This window comes from Vigna unguiculata, chromosome 10 (genome assembly GCF_004118075.2).
Source record: "Vigna unguiculata cultivar IT97K-499-35 chromosome 10, ASM411807v1, whole genome shotgun sequence".
NCBI classification, from domain to species: Eukaryota; Viridiplantae; Streptophyta; class Magnoliopsida; order Fabales; family Fabaceae; genus Vigna; species Vigna unguiculata.
The window spans coordinates 1621472-1643530 of record NC_040288.1 but is presented as its reverse complement, the minus strand read 5'-3'; the positions used below and the strand labels follow the sequence as shown (position 1 = coordinate 1643530).

Genomic DNA, 22059 nt, shown 5'->3' with positions numbered 1-22059 from the left:
TCCATCAGTAATAAGTGACGCATTACCAGCAATAGGGCTAACACCAGCATTATCAGGAATGCAACTACCATCACCTTCATCGACAGCAGCATGCTCTATATCATTTCCCCTACAGTACACAATTTCTACCCCTTCAAGGGAGAAAATCTTGTGGATAAATTGATTTTTCCCTACATAACTCAAATGCAAGAAAAAACCTTTCTTCAACCCATAGTACTTCCGAAATTCCGCCAAACCAAACAATACAATACTGCCTACATCTGTTGTATCCACAGACAGCTCAAACTTTTTCCTAAGAGGATCATAAAGTTCAACTTTACGATCAAGTTTTAGATCATCCTTAGAAAACATCTGAAATTCGTCTGGGAGTAGAATGCATGGCTGTTAACAGGCAACACAAATTAACCAACAATTAGTAAATATAGATAAACGTGGCCAAAATTAATCAAACTATTTCAAGATTACAAGATTATACCATCGATCGCAGCAACTTCACTCTAAAACATTGAAAAAATCTTGGGGAACCCAAAAGGTCATACGTTATCCCAGTCCTTGACTCCCCTACCACAGGATACTCAACTTCCTTCCAATATGAGTCAAAGACTCTTAACCGAAAAAACCTATCTCCACATAACAGGGTGCACACGTAACACATAAATCGCAGATTATAGAACCCTAATATCTGAAAAACACCACGAAATTTCCTCTCCGCCAACAGATTTTCATCAAACTTAATGTTAAGCACATTTCCGGCAGGATCACAAAAATAGTTCGTCCCTAATACTAATGATTTACCCCATTCCAAGAAGAAGCCTTCATCAAACACTAAAAAATCCTGGCAAAAACAGAAACGGAAAGGGATGCGTTCAATAATTTTGGTTTTTAGGAAATTCCTGCTCTGAAACGAAATCATACCAGAAATGACTGTTTTAAAACCAAAACACATTAATAAGCAAAAAAATACATAAAACAGATTACTGAATAAACACTAACCTCAGAAGGATCCAAGAACATCATGGAGTTCTGGTAAAAATTTTTGAAACTCAGACCTTTGCAAGCTGACATTTTCCCTTCTACCAAAGGAAACCCAAACCTGTGGACTCTGAACGGTTTTCTTCAGTTATGCTTTCCAGAAACCCAACAATAAACATAATAAAGTGTTTCTCTCCTCTCCAACGTTTCCTTTCTTCCTTTAATCACATCGACACGCCACATACAACGAAACGGCACATATATCGGAAACATAAATAATAAATATAATAACTTACCGCCAAAATCAGATTCTCCAAATCGAATCTTAAACACAATTATCATACTGCTTCTGCTGTCAATCAAATATTATATTATAATCATATTTTTCCTTTTCAATTAATTTATTACCTAAAAACCAATATCTATATTTAAATTTTCTATTAATCAAATAATCCCATATATACTTACATAAGACATAAATAAATGTTAAATGCAAAACCAAAAAACACAAAAAGACCCGTGCGTACGCACGGGTCTCAACCTAGTTCCTTCTAAAAATCACAAACATTCATTACCTTTTTCTTCTTCACTTCTCTTCATAAAATTAAGAACCAAAAACTTCTTCATCCCGAGCCCTTTATTTTCCAAACTAAAGAGATTTTGTAAAGTTTTCATCTTGGGATTTTTTATCTATGTATGTTTTTTTATACAAAATTCTATCGTCCTCTTTCTTTTTCTTCCCTCCAATTAGTGCAACTGTGATGGCAGGAATAACATTGATGTGCTACAATGAGGAATGATATTATAGTTCTTTTGCTTGTAGTATCGGGTGTATTTAGTAGTCATGGGACTCGGGAAAAGAAAGCCCAAAAGTAATCTGCCCCATGTTTTCTTCCTGCACTACCATGGTTTTAGTGAAATGACCTAGTTACCCTCTATTAAAAAATAATTTACATTACAAATTGTTTTTCAATTTTGTATTATGAATTATATAATTAAGAACGTAAATTTACATTGTTGTACGATTCAAAATATAATTTACATTTTATATACAAATTTATATCATAGATGGATAGCATCATCTAAAATATAGATTTACATTATGCATTGTACAATCAAATAAAAAATGTAATTTGTATATCAAATTGTCTTTCGACTATGCATTATGAATTATATAATTTAAAATGTAAATTTGTATTACAAATTATACAATCTAAAATATAAATTTACATTTTGAATTATCGTACAGTTCAAAATGTGTAAAATTAAAACTTTTAATATCTATGGAACGAACAATCTGAAACTATGATTAAAACACTTGAAAAATCTTTCACTACCCTTTTCTATTAATTTTAGCATGAGTATAATTAGAATTTTAGAAACAATGGTGCTACAGGAAGCAAGGATGGAATTCTCATCTGGGGAGTACCAACAGAAGCCCAAAGGAAAAATAGTCCAAAAATTCATTAAGAAAGTTTTCAGAGGGTCTTTACTTCCTGCACCCCATAATTTCTTTGTACACGCAATTAGATTTTGAAAATAACCATTATACCATCCTTCAAAGTGACTTATGGATTAGATGTTCCGAATTTTTCTAGAACAAGCTTTCCAAAATTTCTCAAACAAGAAATTTCCGGAACAGAATTTTAAAACAAGATTTTCAAAAATAAATTTCCAAAACACATGAACTATATTTCAAAACAAGCTTTCTGGAATGAGATTTTTTAGAATAAACTTTATAAAACACATAAATTGTATTCCAAAACACTCCTACATGAATTATGTTTCGGAAAAAAAATTACGAAACCCAGAAATACGTTTTGAAAAATAAAAATAAAAATCAAAACAATTATTTTTCACATTTTCGCTCTTCTTTCTCCATTGTAGTGTTTTCATTCTCTCTTTCTTCCTGTGGTATGGCTATGGCGATGATGGCAACCATAATGGTGGGATGACGCAATGGTAAGAGTTTTTGTGAAGAGTTTTTAATCAGAAACCTAAATGTGTGAGACTTAAATACATCCAAATGAAAACCAAGAATGTTATTCTAAAGCAGCAACCATAGGAAAATTATGAAAGACCGTAAACAATATTATTTTTTAAAATGAGAAGTTTCTATATACGTCATTACTAAAAAAAATTTATATTTTTTGTCAATTTTAAAATTTTTTTCGTAAAAAACACTTACAAATTTTGTTGTGAAAAAAAACATTGCAAGAAATTGCTACCAATTGTTTGGCAAAATATTTTGTATAAAACACTTTTTATAAACAATTTTATAAAAAATACTTGCAAATTTTATAATTTTATAGAAAATAATTATTCACAAAGGAATTACCTATTAATTAAGATTCTTAGAAAAAATGATAGAAAAAAAATCTTATAAATTTTTTAACAAATTTATAAGAAAAATTTTATGTAATGTGAAAATTTCTAGTAATACGTCTGATAAGATTATTTTTTACTTTTTATTCTAGTGTTACCTCTTAATACACTTCTTACTTTGTTGTGATATATTATTGTTAAAATGAATAATTTGAAATGTCATCATTGCAAATCATTTGAAGCTTGTTATACAGTTTTATATTCTTTTTTTTTGTCTATTAGTTACCCCATTATATGTATTTGTCTATTTAGAGTTCAAATTTTAGTTCTTATACAAGTAAGTATGAGTTTTTGTAATAGTATTAATGTCAAAAATGCCTTCTAATAATAGCAACACAAATTAAATTGTTACACTTGTTATTGTTTAAATGATTAAAACTTATATGTGACAATAAAATATCATGTTAACCTTAAGTTTTAATTTATATTGTTGTTTAGAGAAATACATATCTTGTGAAGCTTACTATAAATCATGCAAAACTTTTTTTAGTCTCAACATTTTACTTATTGTTTTTGTTTATAAATGCGTCTGCTCTCCATAAATTTGTTCTTCAAACACACTATACAGGAAGACATAGTTTATATATAATGATAAATATCACATAACTTTGCAAGAGTTTATAATTGTATCTAGCAAAAAAATGCTAAATATTTCATTATAATGATTATTGTCTCATGTAAAAAATAAATCTCGTTACCCTTTCATCAAATAAATTTTGACAGAGAGGAAGCGGCGGCAAATATGGCACAAAACCTTTTGGTTTTATGTTCCACAACAAACATCCAAATTACAAATTTGAAGAAGATGTCCCATACATAATTGAGTACAATCTTATTTATTCGTGAACTTCATTTAAACCACAATTCTTACTCTTTTCGTGTACTTGTAGTGACCTTATTTCAGCCGCTAAGATAAACTGCTACTTATAGTCTATTATTGATGAACTGTTTTTTCTCTCACGTTTCAAAGTTCACCTAATGTATAGTTTAGGAAAGACTTCTTCTCAAATCTCAAGAGATAACAGTAATTTTAAATGAAAAGTTTGTATAAATTCAGTCCTATATCAGTGCAGATTCTGGTTTTTAACTCGTGCAAAATGAAGAAAAGAACTGCGGTTAAATCCCTTTATACGTCTCAATGCAAAATGAAGAAAAGAACTGCGGTTAAATCCCCTTCTGCACTGGTGTTAGAAAATGTGAGAATCATAAAATGAATTAAAATGCAAGAAAACTGGTGATTCTAATAGAAGAACTATGAATTATGACATAAGGGTATGCAATGAATGGAAAAGTCTTAAGATGCAGTTTAATCACAAGAAATGCATGCAGAAATAAAAATAACTAATTAAAACCTGACAGCAGTTTATCAAACATGAATTGAATTCTGTCTAATGGAATGGTTCAACCATGCAATTGAAAATACAAACATATTTTACTGGTTAATCAATTGAAGCAAAAGAGTTACATAATCAGAATCTCTAAATCAATGCAGATTAACATAATTACTTACTTGTTAAAATGAGAAACTGATGTTTTGATATTTACAGAACCTTTGATTGTGGTTAAGAATCAAATTCTATTTTACTATCAAGTTCGACTAATGAAAAATAAAGTAAAACGAATGCAAGAATACAGAATTTGAATGGAAAAATTAAAGTAAACATCTAAAATTACAATTCTGAAATCACCTATTTACCTAACTAGATTAACATGATGCAATGTGAGCAGCAGTAATTTGAGTAGGCGAAATGGAATGAAAATTTAAACATGTAAATTGTAAAAATGTATTAAAGAGCAGAACAAATTTATGGAAATAGACTTAAAGTAAAGGAAACATAAACTAAAGCTTAATGTTCAAGAAAGAAAAACAGCACTGGTATTTCAATCTTGAAAGGCTAAACCCTAGTTTTGGTAAATAAGTGCAGAAAGTAAATTGGCATTGAGAAGAAATAGCAGACTTCGTATTGATTTCAGAAAAAAGTACAGATGGTTTCATTCTCCTCTCTGAGGTTACTTTGCATTCCCAATGAAAGCACATCTTTATTAGGAATTCAAATGTGAAAAAATAGAGCACTATATAAGAATAAAGACCCTAAATATATTATTTTGAGGTTTTGGGTCTTAAGGTTTTGAATTGAGAATAGTGTCAATACTTTATTGTGAATGGACTCAGGTCTCATTGACGTTGTGAAACTCCCTCCTTATCAACCTAACAAGCTCACTGGTCTTGTAATAAACACAAGACACAATATTGCACAGTTTTTCTCTTTTCTGCATCAGCTTCTCTGTTTTTCTTTTCTCTCTTCTCTGTCAAACATTACCTTCGTTTTGGTTCCTCACTGAATTGCTTTGCACTAAAATGTTGGGACTGAAATTCTCACGAGATTAGCTTCAAAAACTAAATTTTAAACTTACAAAGATTAAAACAAGACTAGCACAATCCTAAGACTAAAAACTATCTAAAAATACCTCATTACTTCACAAGATGCTTCTGTCTAAATTAGGTTTTGGAGGTATGATTGAGTTGGAGAACCAAACCATGCTGCTACTTCCTTTTACCTAGTTACAGTTATATGTAATGTTTCATTTTATTCAATGTGATTAGTCAGAGATTAGGCTGAGATTGGTTTTCAAACGAACTTATGAACCAATTACTCTGTCACCTATCTTTCAAAGAGGTTTTTTGAAATTAATTATACAACACTTTATCTATAACTTCATTTGTTTTAGTCTACACTTGATAAATGAAACTAATAATATGAATAAAGATTATGTTTTAGTCAATTTTCTAATAGATATTAAAAAACATAATAAGACATGTCACAAAGTTCGCCTCACCTTTGTTGTTACAAATACTCATCTTTATTTATTTATTGATTATTGGCATTATCATATTGTTATGTTTATTTTCTAAATTTTATTGGTATGTTTTATTATTATCTTTTAAATAATTAAGGGTTTATTAAATAATTTTAAAAAAATAAATATTTTATCATTATTATTAGATAATTAAGGTTTTATTTAATAAATTAGAAAAAAAATAAGTATTTAGTTTATATTTTTGAGTGAAAATCTTAGATATTTAAGAAGTTACCCACATAATTAATTATTAATAGAGTTAGTCACGTCAATTTATTGAAGTAAAAATTTCAAATTCAGTCCAGTTTAAAAGTCTTTAAATAAGAGATCTTTAAGTAAAAGCACAACATTAAGTTATTTATTAAAGGACTCAAAAATTTTGATATTGTTTGCGATGACTATTATATATATATATATATATATATATATATATATATATATATATATATATATATATATATATATATATATATATATATATATATATATATATATGATATATATGATATCAAATTAGGTTGCAGCGGTCATTCATGGGATGACTTCCACATCATCATCTATGTTGATCAAGGGATTATCTCTATCCCCAACCATTGATAGAATCCTTCTTGTTTTCCAAAAAAATTTCAATGAGAGTCACAAAAGTTTGTTGTTTGTTTTATATTAACTGAAATATCATTTTAATATCAATAACAAAACCTCACACATTTCTTAACACATGAAAATAAGTAAGAAAGATGATGCGATAAGATGTCGATCACGTCACTCAGTTGCAATAGAAATTAGACGGGAAAAATATAAAACTTTTCAATACTCAATAAATCAAGAAAATTTAATGGACTTTTTGGTGAAAATACTCGATAAGAGATATTGTGTAGAACACATGTGTTGGGTGAGTGTTTAGTTGTGAGTTTAAATCTCATCTCGAATAAAAAAAATTGAATACCTTATAAGATCGAAGACTCAAAAATCTATTGGATTAATGTTTTGGATCGAAGGTGATATTAATTCTTTATGTGTATTAAATTAAAGTTTTAATGGTGTTGTATCTCTTTATTAAATCTCTTTCAAAAGATCATCGGTGGTAATAAAATCAAATGTTGATCTTAATAATCGGTTCAGATGTTTATGTATCGAATGTCTCCATAATCGAGATGTTTAGTATCGAGGAACTCATAAACCTTATTCCTTCGACCCTCTCACGGCAAGTTAAATATCCCTAATTCCTTGAATTCTCTAAAATGTCTTTTAACAAAATCATGACAAGCCCCAACCTCCAAAACAAAGAATTACTTCAACGTATTACTTCAATAGACTTGAGTTTGGAACAAAAATAAATACCAAGAGACTGGTTCATATGATCCTTGACTGCAGTACAAACAGGTTATAAACAGGGTAACGTAGGGCATGGACACATCATCGAGTTAAAAAGAACAAGCTGAAGTAATGGCATATGGAGGAAAAAGGCTGACACAGAGGCAAATCCTAATGTATCAGGAAGTATGCAACCGATAGAGTAGAAGAGAAATAGAGGAGAAACAACAACACACATCGACTAAGATTCAACAATCTCACTTTTGACTACCAATTGATATTGCAATAAATGGGAAACACAAAATCTAAGTCAAGAGATGGGATGAAGCACACCAAGAGAGTAGGGAGAAGGAATCAAGAAATTATAAAGCTGATGTGAGAGTTATACATAAACACATCAAGATTTTTAAAAGGATGATTTCACAATCAAAGTAGGATACATAACTTTGTGATTGGTTATGGGTAGAGATGTAGGTTGTTTTTGTAAGCTTTTCTTAATCAAATTAAATTATACTGCCAAATTGCTTAAAATATTAACAGAAGAACACTACGAGAAACCTGCTGCTAATTCTAATTTTGAGAGAGAGAGAGGCTTTCTTAAGATCTTATCATTAATTGCTGATAATATGTCACACTCAAACATTTGTTACAATATTGTTTTGAAAATGAAATTATATAAAAAGCAAGATACTACTTGTGCACGAATCTGAAAACATGTTAAGCCAACACCAGGGTGAAGAATGCAATGAGCATAACAATCATCTGCATATGAGTGAATCTTGCTCCAACAAGAACCATAACAGTGACAGCACTTGCAAACAAAATAAAGCTCAACATTGCTATGATGGAAAGCCAAAGTGGATGAGGTTGTTGTGCTTGGAGAACTGGTTTGCTGTATTTTAATGATGATGAACACAGAGAAATCCCAAAGGTCGCCCACCATGATGCCGTTCTTCCCATCATTTTTGATGTTCTTCTTTTTCCATCACAACTAATATGTTCTTCCTCAACTCCATTACCTATCTCTAACATTGATCCACATGGCTGAGAAATTCAATTACTATTGTTAGCATAACGACATCATTTTCTCCATTAATTGTAGGATTTGGATTTAAAGAAAACAACTTACACTCAAACTCTTTATTCGTCTTAGTGATTCAAGAACCTGGCCTATCTCATCATGTTTCTCCCTTTTGTTGATCTTCAACTTTCCATTAGTGGTTTTTGCATAACTGTTTCCATGTTCCAACTGCAAAAGCATTAATTGAAACATTTCAAAACCTGAGTTTTACGATGTGGAGCCAGTTTACGCAAAAAATGATCAAAAAATAAACAGATAGATGGGTGGTTTATGAAGAATGATTCAGAAAACATTAAGAATTGAACACGATCATGATACAGTTCAGCCAAAAATCAAGCATAAACTACTTACTAAGAAGGAAGAGTTATTCATGATTTGGTATCACTGCCTAGCGCAAGAATAATCCTTCACGCGCGTACTGCGTATTTGGTTCAACTCGATGATATGTGAAAGTCTGAAACCAAACCCTCGCTTTCAAACAATTATTTTTTTACCACAGCTTTGGTGGTGTTGGGTAAAATTCCGCGTTTCAAACGCGGAAAATTCTCAGTCAATCCGCGTTTTCCAGTGCCAAACATTTTATATGATATTGTGGAGAAGAATAGCAACATATTTTACAGAACTCGCTAATTTAAAAAGTTATATCCATGGACTTCAAGTCTGAAACCCTAATTTAAAAAGTTTAGCAATTGCGTGAAGCTTTGTATCATTGAATCGTGGACCCTTTACGCGGTTGATCCAAAAGTAGGACTAAGTAATGATGTGGATTCTATGGCAATAGGTTTAAGCAACTCAGTGTCTCTCTTCCCTAAATCTTGAGCAGAAAGAAAAAGTGATTTTAGAGAGCGAAAAGGATGAGTTACCTGAGAGCATCGCAAGGATTGGAAGAGAGCAGCGCAGCATCCATGGAAATTCATGAAGATTCGATGGAAAAAAAATTAAAAATAATAGCGAAAGCTTTAGAGGCATTCCATGGGCTACAAGAAGAATTTTCAATGGGTGAATATTACGTTTGCAATGGATTTAGGGTTGTAAGGAAAATTTTCTGGATAAGTATTGTTAGTATAAGGAGTGCATGTTTAGTTTTTTGGGGTCTTATTCATGTTTTGAACGATGAAAAATAGAACTTACTTAGAGTAGTTTAAATATCAAGGTGATCATGAATTTAAGTTTTACATTATCTTACATCAAACAGACACGCACGGAGAAAAAAATAACAGAAAAAAGGAACCCTCGTATAGGGTTTTCGAATTCTTATTTTTGATATATAAGTTACTTCTACTTTACGAACATTTTGAGAGTGTTAGAGAAGAAATTTGATGTATTGATTCAGTGTCATAATTTCTAACAACCACTTTTTTGTTATCTGCATGCAGGAAAGAATGAGGAGATTATCTATTATTCAAATTTGAACATGAAAGAGTTCTCTCATCCATCTCTCTTCAGAGTAACTATCTCTCACTATACCATTTGCTCTCTCCAACATCAATATTTCACATTTGTGTTTTGAGTGCTTGTTTAAACTATCATCATATATCGAGTAAATCAAGTAGAATTGAGGAATTTGAGTATCATATATGGATAAAGACCTATAAATTCATTATCTTAAGATCTTTTATTGAAATTGGTGTCAATATCTTATGTGAGTAAAGCTTTAAATCTCACAATGAGTAAAATTGTGAAAGTTGAATTTCATGAAGATCCAAAAATTCATTATTATAAGATTTTGAAATCGTTTGTGTGTGCTTGAGTTTTGTCCTTGGTTGTTTTTTTTTTTACTTTAAAAGTCTTTTAAAAGTAATAAAAGGAACTTCAAATAAATAACTAGAAAATTTCATACTTAAATCATTAGTATCAATTTCTTATTGAAATTGAATTTTACTTTTACATATCAAGTATCATATACCTAGTTTTGGAAATTTCTCGTGACATTTTCAAAGACATTTTGAATGGCGCCGTAAGAAAAATACAAAGAGTCTCACATCAAGAAAAAGACATAGAGTCTCACATATTTTTCTACAATATGGAAAGTGGATCATCCTTAAAAATCAGATAGTCTAACTATCATACTCCTTGTCGAGATTTTAGCATTGCAACATAAGTTATTCACTTTGAACAAAAGTCTTATCTCGAAAACATAGAGTGTTTGAAGAACCTGTGCTCAATAGTGTTTGTTGTTGGTTTTGGATGTGTGTATATCTTTTAGGTTGGTTAAATTTGTTTCTTACTTATTATATAGAAGCTACATACTTACAGAGTGTCTGAAAAATCTATATTCAATGTTGTTTATCGTTAGTTTTGGATGTGTGTATGTCTCTTAGGTTGGTTCACTTAGTTTCTTATTTATTATTATATAGAGGTTACATACTTTTGTCTTGTATTTTTGTTTTTTTCTTTTTGAGTTTTATGTATAAGGAATACCAAGTGCTCTACGATTAATATATTTTTTATTCTTAATTTAATCTTAATTTTTGAAAAATTGATACAATTTAGTTATTTTCGTTAAATTTCTTAAAACGGATCAATAATTTCTCATCAAAATTGGATCTATTATTAAAGATTGTTTGTTTTGTTAGGATAATTAACATAATCCTAATGTCAGCTTTGATGAAAAATCTTTGACCACTTCAAAAAGATTTAACAAAAATCATTAAATTGTATTAATTTTTTAAAAATCGGAATCAAATTGAAATTAAAAAAAAAATTTAAAGACCAACTTGACATTTTTTTAATAGAAATAGTTCAAAAAATAAATAAATCTTAAATTATCATTATCATCAACATCATCAATTTTTAGTAGTTGGTGTTATTGCATGTAGGCTTCGGTTTTGTCCTATTGTGTTTGGTTTTTAGAATAAGGTTGTTTCCATCTCTATCTCTTACAAGAGTAGGAAGAGAAACTTCAATTAAATAACTTGAAAGTTCCATAATTGAATAAGGCATTTGAAAAACCCTATATATTTGAAAACTCTCGTAACGAGTCATACTGTATTTGAAAGTCAAATTAATTCAATTACTGAATATTTCTAATATTTATCGCTTTTATGTACAATAGGAACTGTGTCTTGAATTCACTTTTTACTTCTCAAGTATTATATATCCTTATCATATCTTTATTGTTTCTACGTAGGATTACCTTGATGATTGTAATAAGCTGACATGGAAAAAGCTTAAGGTACTTATAGAACTAATTAATAACAATTCAACTTAATTCTTTTTTACTTCCCAAGTATTGTTTGTATATGTATGTAGGAGTACGTTGATAACTGTGATGTCATGACACCAAAGGAAATTCAGGTACTTATACAGAACCAATTAATAACAATTTATTATTGAAATTGAATTCACTTGCACTTCTCAAATACCCTATCTTTATTGTTTTCAGGAACAAGTTGATCATGGTTATGAGATGATAGCGGAGAGGTTTAAGGTACTTAATTAGTAACAAATTATTGAAATTGAATTCACCTTTATTGATTATGATTTCAAATATGGAAAGTTAACCAATATGTCAAAGTGAGCCAACCTGGCTCACACGGGTTAGCTCATCACGAGTCGGGTTGAAAATGAGTGAATCCAACCCGACTCACTTTATCGTGAGCCAAAAATTTGCAACCCGACTCAACCCACCACGGGTTGGTGGATTAAGTGGGTTGGCTCACCAACTCACATAAAAAAAAATTATGTATTTATTTTTAAGTATTCAGATATTTAAATAATTTTTTAAACAATCCATGAGATGACAATCACAATAAAATCAAGAACCAATGTTTTCATCATGCTCACCACCAAATATATGGTGAATTGTTTCCAAGAAATTGTCCATATAGTCTAATACATGGCTGATATTACACATTTCCTATCATGTTATTCAATAAAACATTCAAACTATTAAAATATTATTGAACAACATTCTAACATTTAAAAATATGAAATTGTGAACCTATATAATTAGAAGTAGTAAATAATTACTAAAAAAAATTAAAAAAACATCGTAAAAAATGTTGGTGGGTTAAGTGGGTCAACCCACTCTTAAAAAAGTTAAATTTTTCTCAACCCAACCCGGCTCGAACCCGTGATGAGTCAGATTGACTCAGGAATTGAAACCCATTTTGACATCTCTGACCTTACTTCAGACACAACATAATGTTTACCTGTCATTAGTAATTTACTTTCAACTGGAAGCACAAAAAAACAACATATTTTAAAATCGTGAATTCTAATTTATTAATATCGAGAAAGTGTACTATAAGTAGTATCTTAATTGCATCACTACATTTTAATTAAACACTAGTATTGATAAAGCCAATGCTATTGTGTTTTTGTTTAAAAAATTATTTTGCTCTATATGTTGATTTACTTTCTAGAAGGTAGCCTGCATCTCTCTTTTACATCAAATAACTAAAAAATTCCATAATTGAATTAGATAAATGAAAATCTCTATACCTCTCTGTTACCTGATCTTTATTGTTTTATGCACAGGAAGAGCTTCGTAGATCTTATGGATGGAGATGGTTTTTTTATAAAATGGTAAGATAAAAGAGGGTGTGAAGGTACTTATATAATTAGTAACGATTTATTATTTAGGTTAAATATGTTTTTGGTCCGTTAACTTTTAGTGAAAATTAGAATTAATCACTCTTTTAAATTTTGAACATATTTAGTTCCTTACATTTAGAAATACGTAAATCTAGTCTTTTAAACCAAAATTATTTAAATTTATTTAACATTTCAAATAAGTTTCTCAGCTAACATTGAAGCGAAAATGTATCAAACAATGTAAACAAACTCAAATATTATCATGAAACACTTTTTAAACATCAAATAAACTTAATAAAATTTGATTAAAATGACTAAATCTACTTATTTCTATATTTAAAAGACTAAATTAGACCAAAATTTTTAAGAGAGACTAATTTCAATTTTCAGTAAAAATTAAGCGAGAAAAACATATTTAACCCTTATTATTTCAATTGAATTCTCTTTTACATCTCATCTCATGTACCATATCTTTATTGTTTGTATACAGGACTACCATGATCTTTATAATGATATGACACCTACAAAGTTTGAGGTACTTATAGAACCAATTAATTACAATTTATTATTGAAATTGAATTCATCTTTCATTTCTCAAATACCATGTCTTTGTTGGTTTTAGGAACATATTGATCATCTTTATCAGACGATGGCGAAGAAGTTTAAGGTACTTATAGTAACAGTTTATTATTAAATTGAATTCATCTCACTTCAAGATTATTATGTTATGTATTATTATTATTATTATAAATTTTGATATCTTAGATATGATGACACTTTAAAATTCATTGATGATTTATTCTTACATAAAACTTTATTAACTGAATTCACCTTGTTTCTCAAATACCATACTTTTATAAATTTTGTCTACAAAATCTGCTAGTTCGTATTAATTATGATTTGACTCATGAATATGGAGACATTAACTATTTTTTTTCTTACTTCATGCACAATATAATTAATGTTTTGTATAGGACTTATCAGTTATTAGTAATTTACTTTCAACTGAAACACAAATAACAAATTTGACAGGAGAGAAGCTAATGCAGGCACTTTGTGATTAAAAATAAAATAAAACTTTTGTCTTGTAAATGATTTCAAAGTTATCTAAAATAAAGATATTAAAGTTAATTTTAACTAAATGATAATTTAACAACAGATATTATTAAATTTTGAATTTAAGCTAGTGATTGTCAATACTTGGAAGAAAAAGGAAAAATTGATTTTTCAAAACATAGCAAAATCAGCATCATTATACACGCATTACAAGAAAATAGAAATTTGGTTAGCTAATAACTTTGGATTTGTACTGCACATACAAGAAACTGTAAAACGATGAATATTAATTCATTAATATCGACTTTTAAAAAATTAACTATAAATGATACATTACTAAAAAATTTTATATTACGTGAGATTTTTCTTACAAATTTATTAAAAAAATTTGTAAGAAAATACTTTTTTTTGCCATTTGTTCTAAAAATTTTAATTGGTAGGTAATTTTTTCGTGGGTAATCATTTCCTATAAAATAATAAAATTTGCAAGTATTTTCTACAAAATTTGTTACGAAAAGTGTTTTATACAAAATATTTTGCAAGAAAATTGGTAGCAATTTCTTGCAAATTCCTTTTCGCAACAAAATTTATAAGTATTTCTTAAAGAAAATAATTTAGTTTCAATGAAATCGATATATTTAAAATTTTATTTGGTATTATGGTAATTTTACTTTCTGGAAGAAGGTTGTTTGCATCTGTTTTAAAAGTAGTAAAAGAAATTTCAATCAAATAACTAAAAAAAATCATAATTGAACATTTGAAAATCTCTATGCCTCTCGATTGCCTAATTTTTATTGTTTTTTATGTACAGAAAGTGCTCTATGGCTTGTATGCATCGAAACTGTTTCTTGACAATGAGGTATGACAAAGGACACTGATATCTTAACATTATTTTTTCTTATTATCATTTGATACTATTTTTTATAATTATTTATTTTCTTTTTCTTTTAAAAATATAAAAGTTAACTATTTTATTCTATACAAATTATTAAATAATTGTTAAATAGTGTTAAACAATTTTTTTCCAAAAAGATAAAAGAGAGTGTGAATGTACTTATAATTAGTAGCAATTTATTATTGAAATTGAATTGTAATTTTTTTTTTCTCACGTGCCAAGTGTTTATTGTTTTCAATTATGTACAGCAACTGGAACGTCGTACCGGCTATGATGTGGCTCAGATGAATGTAGAGACGTTTAAGGTACTTATTAATTAATTATTAACAAGTCATTTTTGCTTCTTCATTCGCTAATTTTTTATAGAGGTTATATCAATCATTAATTTACTTTGAAGTGGAACACTAATAACAAAGTTGATACAAGAAAAGCTAATGTAGGCACCTTGTAATTAAGAAAAACACAACATTTGTCTTGTACATGATTTAGAAGTTATATAATTGAATTAGTACAAAATAATGTTATGGAAACCAATACTAACGTAATGAAATATGTTGTTAATCTTTAAATTTTGATATATATAAAATTATAATTTATTTTTCTTCAAAACTTTGATATAGGTTTATCTTAAAAAAAATAAATAGTTATAATTTTCCTAATTCAACCGTATTAAGTTAAGTTTTTTATATATCGATGATGTTCGAGTTGTTTACAATATTTAATATGATCGGCTCAATGTTATTCTGAAATATTGTTTAACACGAATAAAAAATTAATATTTTTGATTAAAATAATTATATTTATTTGATTTTAATTTTAATGTTTGTTAACTAATTGAGATAGACAAATTTTAATTTCAAGAGTAAAATCTTTCAGGTAAAATTTAATTGATAATTAAAAAAATTCTTGTAATACAAAATATAAAATAGTTATCATCATAATACATACACACTACAAGTAGACAAAGATTTAGTGTCGACTTTGGTTCATGCTAACAAGTAAAAAATGGTCGCTAGCTGAAAGCATAAGTTTTTATGTCATACATACAATGATATAAAACCACATGAATACTAATGATTCTCAGCGACATCACTACTTTTTATATTAATTTTTAATTAATATAATTTAGTGTCGACCGAACCAATGCTAATTATTTTTTATTTCAAAATTTATTTAATTTAGCATGAATAACAATTATTTAAATAAAAGTTGTTTCTCCCCTAATGCCTCAGTTGTCCTTTCTAACAAAATTGAAACAAACAAACACAAAATTAAAAAAATAAAATAAAAATTCATGGTGGATCAAGTGATGATAAGGTTAAAGGAGATGGGTTTGAGAAGATTTATATAAAAAAGTAAGAGAAGAAAATGATGTTTTTTTTTTATTTTATTAGCAAAGAATAAAATAATTAAAGAGAATACTTTAGGGATGTTCTAATTCGTATACAGAAGGATGTACAACTTGTATATATAGAAACAAAAAATTGGCTTCATAGTCTCATCAAAATAGAAAACCTCACACAAGCCAATGAATATAATCAACAACATCACAGAAGCAAAATACATCAGAAAACTCTAGATGCTACTATATGATTCACACATCAAGGGCCAATGTGTTAACACACCACAAAACTATTCACACCTATTTTTCCAAATAGCAATATATTTTGCATTATATTCAAAATCAGACTTCTCACATCCTTTAATCAATATTTCAATATGTTCCTTATCTCGTAAGAAGAGAAGGTCACTGTCACACTGGTATCTATGTGGCCTTATTGTAATAGTGAACAACTTTTGTTTCCTCCATCTTCCAATTCATCATTCATATGTAACCACACCTGCAAATAGAATAGAAAACCTGGACTATAGGTATTAAAATCAGTCCTCCCATCCACACATTCCTTACATGCTTAGGTAAATCAAGTTCACATGGATTACCACTCTTTTGCCTTTTTTAAACATAAGTCTTTAGAATAATTTGTGATTGTTAATCTACATGAAAAAGATGTAGAAAACAAAGAAATATAGGAATAAAGTGATTGTATATTATTGAGTGTGAATAAAATGTTACAAGAGGTGTGATAAAGCTAATCCTAAGAGTCAAAAGTAAATAGGCCTAAAACACGGGCATATGCTAACATCTCCTCAAACTCACAATGTTATGATTAAATGCATTGGGAGTTTGTCAAATAAAAAACAAAAGCGTAAAATGGAGTGCGACTTATTAAATATATCTACAATCTGTAGAGCCGAATGAACAAATGGTAAAGATATATAGTGTCAAGTTGAAAATGATGACGAGTAAAATGACTATTTGTTTTAATATGCTTGGTTTGGTCATGAAAAATAGAGTTGCGAGCAATATGAATAGCACTTTTATTGTCACAATGTAGAGGTGCATGATCTTTCAAATAGACACCCATATTTACAAGTAACCAACGCAACCAAATAACCTTAAAGGTAGTCAAAGCCATGGCGCGATACTCAGCTTCTGTGGACGATCGAGATGTAACATCTTGTTTCTTACTCTTCCATGATATAAGTGAATCACCAAGAAAAATACACCACCCAATAATAGATTTTCGATCATTAAGATCACCATTCGAATTCGCATCACAACAGGCACGCAAGTCTAAAGACGACATAGAAGAAAGCAAAAGAGACTGAAACTGAGTGCCCCGAAGATATCTGAGAATACGAAGAACAACACCCTAATGAATTGTTGTGGAAGCTGAAACAAACTGACTAACAACATGGACAACATGTGCAATGTCTGGACGAGTTACAGTAAGATAAACCAGACTCCCAACAATAGTTCGATATAAAGTAGAATCAATCAAAGGAACACCATAAGATGGGGAATATCATACACTTGTCTTAAGGGGAGTAGCAACAATTTTGTTGCCAATAAGTCGAGCATACTCAAATAAGTTAGCAATATATTTGGACTTAGACAGAAAATAACCTTCGGGAAAAGAAGCAATCTCAGTACCCAAAAAGTAACGCAGTACACCCAAATATTTCATAGCAAAACGATGGGATAATGTAGTTTTTAAATATGCAATTCCATTAAAATCATCACCAACAATAATCATATCATCAACATATAAGGATAGCAAAATACGTCATGCATTAGTTTTCTCGACAAATAATGCAGAATCATGATTACTAACAACAAAACCCAGAGAGGCAATTATTGTAGAAAACTTATGAAATCAAGCACGAGTGTTTGTTTAAGACCATAGAGGGCTTTTTGAAGTTTACAAACTTCACCAAATTTGTGAGAGACACCTAGTGATGGAATCATGTGGAATTCCTCATGTAAATCCCCGTTAAAAAAGGCATTATTCACATCCATTTGAAAAATCTTCCATTGAAAAATAGAAGCGATAACAATCAAGGTACAAATAGTAGTCATCTTTGCCAGGGGAGCAAATGTCTCCTCATAATCCATGTCATACTCTTGGGTATATTTTTTGGCAACAATTCTAATTTTATACCTTTCAACTGAACCATTTGATTTTATCTTGATTTTGTATACCCAACAAGATCCAGTAGGATGTATTCCTAGTGGTAATGGAACTAGGTCCCATGTATGAGTCTGATGTAGAGAACTAAATTCCTTAGCCACAACATTTTCCCAAAGTTGATCACAAACAACCTCTCTATAGGATGGAGACTCATGAAGATGATGAATAGAGACAATAAAAGCAACAAATGAACTAAAATAAGAGGAATAAACAAAATTTGGTGGTTAAGTAGACTTACGATTACGACTAAGTCGAACAAGTGGCAGAGGAACCACAACCTCAAGAGATGATTGAGCAGGTGTAGTAGGGAAACCAACATATACAATCTCCGGTGCAGTGTTTGTAATTGGTGCTAAGACAGGTTCTGAAGTTGGTACGGAAGTAGGTGTAGTTCATCAATATCAAAATGATCAATTTTAATGACATCAGATGTAGTCAAATAATATGAACTAGCTAGAATAGAAAAGAATGGAATATGTTCTAAAAACACAACATGACGTGAGACATACAATTTTTTACTAACTGGATCAAAGAAACGATATCCCTTTTGACCAAGATCATATCTCAAAAAGACATACAAAGCAGACTTAGCTGATAATTTAGTATGCTCAACATGTGATTTCAAAACAAAAAGGCACATCTAAAAACACGCAAAGCAAAGTGATCAGGTGCATGGTCATACAATTTTTCAAAAGGAGACAAACCAGAATTATGTGCAGTCAGAATCCGATTCACAACATGAGTTGCTGTAAGAATAGCTTCCCCTAGAATACACTTGGCACATCAACAGAAAACAAAAATGATCTTGTAGTCTCAACAAGATGACGATGTTTTCTTTCAGCAACACCATTTTGTTGAGGAGTGTCAATGTAAGAAGTTTGATGTATAGTTCCATTAGAGACAAGTAAAGTGGTAAAACCATTAGAAGTGTATTCACCCCCAAAGCCACAAAGAAAGGTTTTTATGGTAGTATAACATTGGATCTTTATAAGAACATTAAAATTTTTAAAAATTATGAAAAAATCATATTGACGTTTCATAAAATGAATATCCAAATGAAACCATTAAAATCATCAATGAAAGAGACATAGTATATAAAAGAACCCTGGTGGATTTTTGCTAAAAATATATTAGGGACAATATTGCTCCATCAAGATATTGGTCATAATCTCTGTAATTTCTGTAATTGTGTGTTTCTTTCTTTAGCAAATTATTACTATAAACTTCTAATCAAACCGGTAAAGTGTCCACTCCAAACTTCGATATGAGTTTTGTCAGTTGGATATTTAATAAAAGTATAAATTGTTTATAGTACATAAATAGTAGAAAACAATTTTCTTTCAACATTAATCTATCTTCATGACTCCATGATTCTTGTTCTTTTCATAGACACCATCTTGAAGTGGAGAATATATATATAATGCTACTTTTTTCTCTCTTCATTTTCGCATATCTTCTATGTATCCGGTTGCAAGAAGTGTTTTGTCTTAAATATATGCTTATCAATCTTCTTGAAAATTCTTACAATTATTTTTTTTTTGTTGAATGACAAAATCTATGTGTTTTTATATGTTTGAATTATTTTATCAAAATGCCTTACTCACAATCTGCAGATAAAGAAGGAATCTGATTCCCCTGATCTTCGGATAAATATTGATGGAAAGAAAGTTTCGGCAAATGGAGATCCAGATATGACACAAAACCACTTGAAAGTTCACAAGAAACACCCAAAACATGATGATCTCACTATATGGGCTACCTTCTACACAGCACAAATTGGCATAGCAAGTTGTTTGGGTAATCCTTTCGACAAGTTACCGAAGTTGGGAATCAGTGGTAAGGTGAAGGAGCAATCAATTATGAATCTTGGAGAAGCAGTTCATGTGCTTCTCCCATGCATAACATTGAGTGCAATGTTTTTCATGAACTCCATTTACACCACAATTCTTACACAATCATTGGCTTTTCGTGGACCTGCAAACTCAATCCAGATGTTACTTTTCATCTATTACATTTTCGCGTTAGCAGAAGCAATGTCTGGTTCTGGTGTTTTGTGGGGTTCAACTCAAATCCCTTCTCTTCTGTTTGTCTGTGGAGGGGCAATTTGCTTTATGGTTTTCACTGCTGCCATTATCATGGGAGTAAAGTTCTACTTCAAGGAGTTCAAGGAGTCTAGGTTATAACCTTTTTCCATGCTTCATTTATATGAAGAAGAAAAAGCATGATTTCATTATGCTTTTGAGATAAAATATATGTCAATACATCAAGTATTGAATGTGTGGTTTATCGTTTTACATATATCATATCTTGTTTTGTATTTATTTTGATAAACATATCATGAATATTATCATCAAGAGATATTTAGTTAGCACATAATAGATTATCTAATCCTTCCAATTTACTCAAGAAAGTTGTGTGCTAAAAATTATTATTTGGTTGGTTGAATGGGTTTGAAAGTGAAATTCTATAATTATATATTTTCTTATATATAGAACATGATAAATCTTGCTATAGTCAAAATATGAAAGAAATATATATATATAAAGTCATCATTGTTTTTTTGAAAAATATTCAGTTATCAATAGTATCATTAAATATAACTAAGACTTAAACTAATTAGCTTATAGGCAGCTTTAAAATAATATTTAAATTTATTGTATTATTAATTCAAACTAAATAATTTAACTACTTGAATTAGTCTTCGTAATTATGTATTTATGCCTTGGATGTAGTCTATTATAGATTTTAGGTGAATGACATTCATTTGTGAAAAAATATTAATAGATGGAATGAATAATTTTCTTATCAAAATCATGAAGGATAAATTTCTTAAAATAGTTTATCAATTAATAAAAATGGATAGATTTAGTTAACCATGTGTGAGGTGAGCTTAACAATGTGTGAGGTGAGCTTTAGATTTGGGCTTCTTTGACAGTTTATTTTATTGAAGTTGGGGTGCCAATAGAAATCTTTTAAATTCTTTCTTTCCTTCTCAAAATCACAAACATTCATTCCCTTCTTTTTCACTCTTCTTCATCAAAAACTTGTTGATTCTTCTCTTCATGAAATTGAAAATCAAAAACCTCTTCATTTTTAAAGCTAAAGAGACTTTGTAGAGGTTTCATTTTGGTTTTTTTTTTGTTTTCTCTGTGTAAATTTTTCTTCCTTTCTTTGTTACTATTTTCTACTATTAAACACATGCATGTAGATATTTGTGGGGAAAAAATGGATTTTTTGTGATTTGAGTTTGAACTTTTTTGGTTGAAACTGAATTCACCTTTACTTATCAAATACCATATTTATTGTTTTTATGAAGGAGTACTTTGAACCTTGTCATGAGAAGACACAAGACAAGTTAAAGGTATTTATAAAATCAAATAGTAACAATTTATTATCAAAATAGAATTCACTTTTATTTCTCAAGT

General features: G+C 29.4%; 2 protein-coding genes across 2 annotated transcripts; one reads left to right on the top strand and one right to left on the bottom strand.

The window, feature by feature from the left end:
• Positions 1-8145: 8145 nt before the first annotated feature.
• On the bottom strand, positions 8146-9179 carry LOC114165051. The gene is made up of 3 exons (XM_028049699.1): positions 8963-9179; positions 8660-8779; positions 8146-8574 (listed from the first exon to the last, which is right to left on the bottom strand). The coding sequence occupies exons 1-3, from the start codon at positions 8981-8983 to the stop codon at positions 8248-8250; spliced, it is 468 nt and encodes a 155-aa protein (XP_027905500.1). The 5' UTR covers positions 8984-9179; the 3' UTR covers positions 8146-8247.
• A 176-nt stretch (positions 9180-9355) lies between these two features.
• Positions 9356-21000, top strand: LOC114167527. Its single transcript, XM_028052629.1, has 11 exons — positions 9356-9610; positions 9988-10058; positions 11742-11786; positions 11864-11908; positions 11997-12041; positions 13094-13141; positions 13641-13685; positions 13773-13817; positions 15018-15065; positions 15350-15406; positions 20248-21000. The coding sequence occupies exons 1-11, from the start codon at positions 9466-9468 to the stop codon at positions 20815-20817; spliced, it is 1164 nt and encodes a 387-aa protein (XP_027908430.1). The 5' UTR covers positions 9356-9465; the 3' UTR covers positions 20818-21000.
• The last annotated feature ends 1059 nt before the right edge of the window (positions 21001-22059 follow it).

Excerpts from the sequence above, each read along its gene's own strand:
- LOC114165051 (XM_028049699.1), bottom strand. The coding sequence starts at position 8,983 with ATGAATAACTCTTCCTTCTTA. Across the intron at positions 8,780-8,962 it reads TGAATAACTCTTCCTTCTTA|TTGGAACATGGAAACAGTTA; the intron begins GTAAGTAGTTTA and ends ATGCTTTTGCAG. Across the intron at positions 8,575-8,659 it reads GACGAATAAAGAGTTTGAGT|CCATGTGGATCAATGTTAGA; the intron begins GTAAGTTGTTTT and ends TGAATTTCTCAG.
- LOC114167527 (XM_028052629.1), top strand. The coding sequence starts at position 9,466 with ATGAGTTACCTGAGAGCATCGCAAGGATTGGAAGAGAGCAGCGCAGCA. Across the intron at positions 12,042-13,093 it reads TGATAGCGGAGAGGTTTAAG|GAAGAGCTTCGTAGATCTTA; the intron begins GTACTTAATTAG and ends TTTTATGCACAG. Across the intron at positions 15,407-20,247 it reads TGAATGTAGAGACGTTTAAG|ATAAAGAAGGAATCTGATTC; the intron begins GTACTTATTAAT and ends CACAATCTGCAG.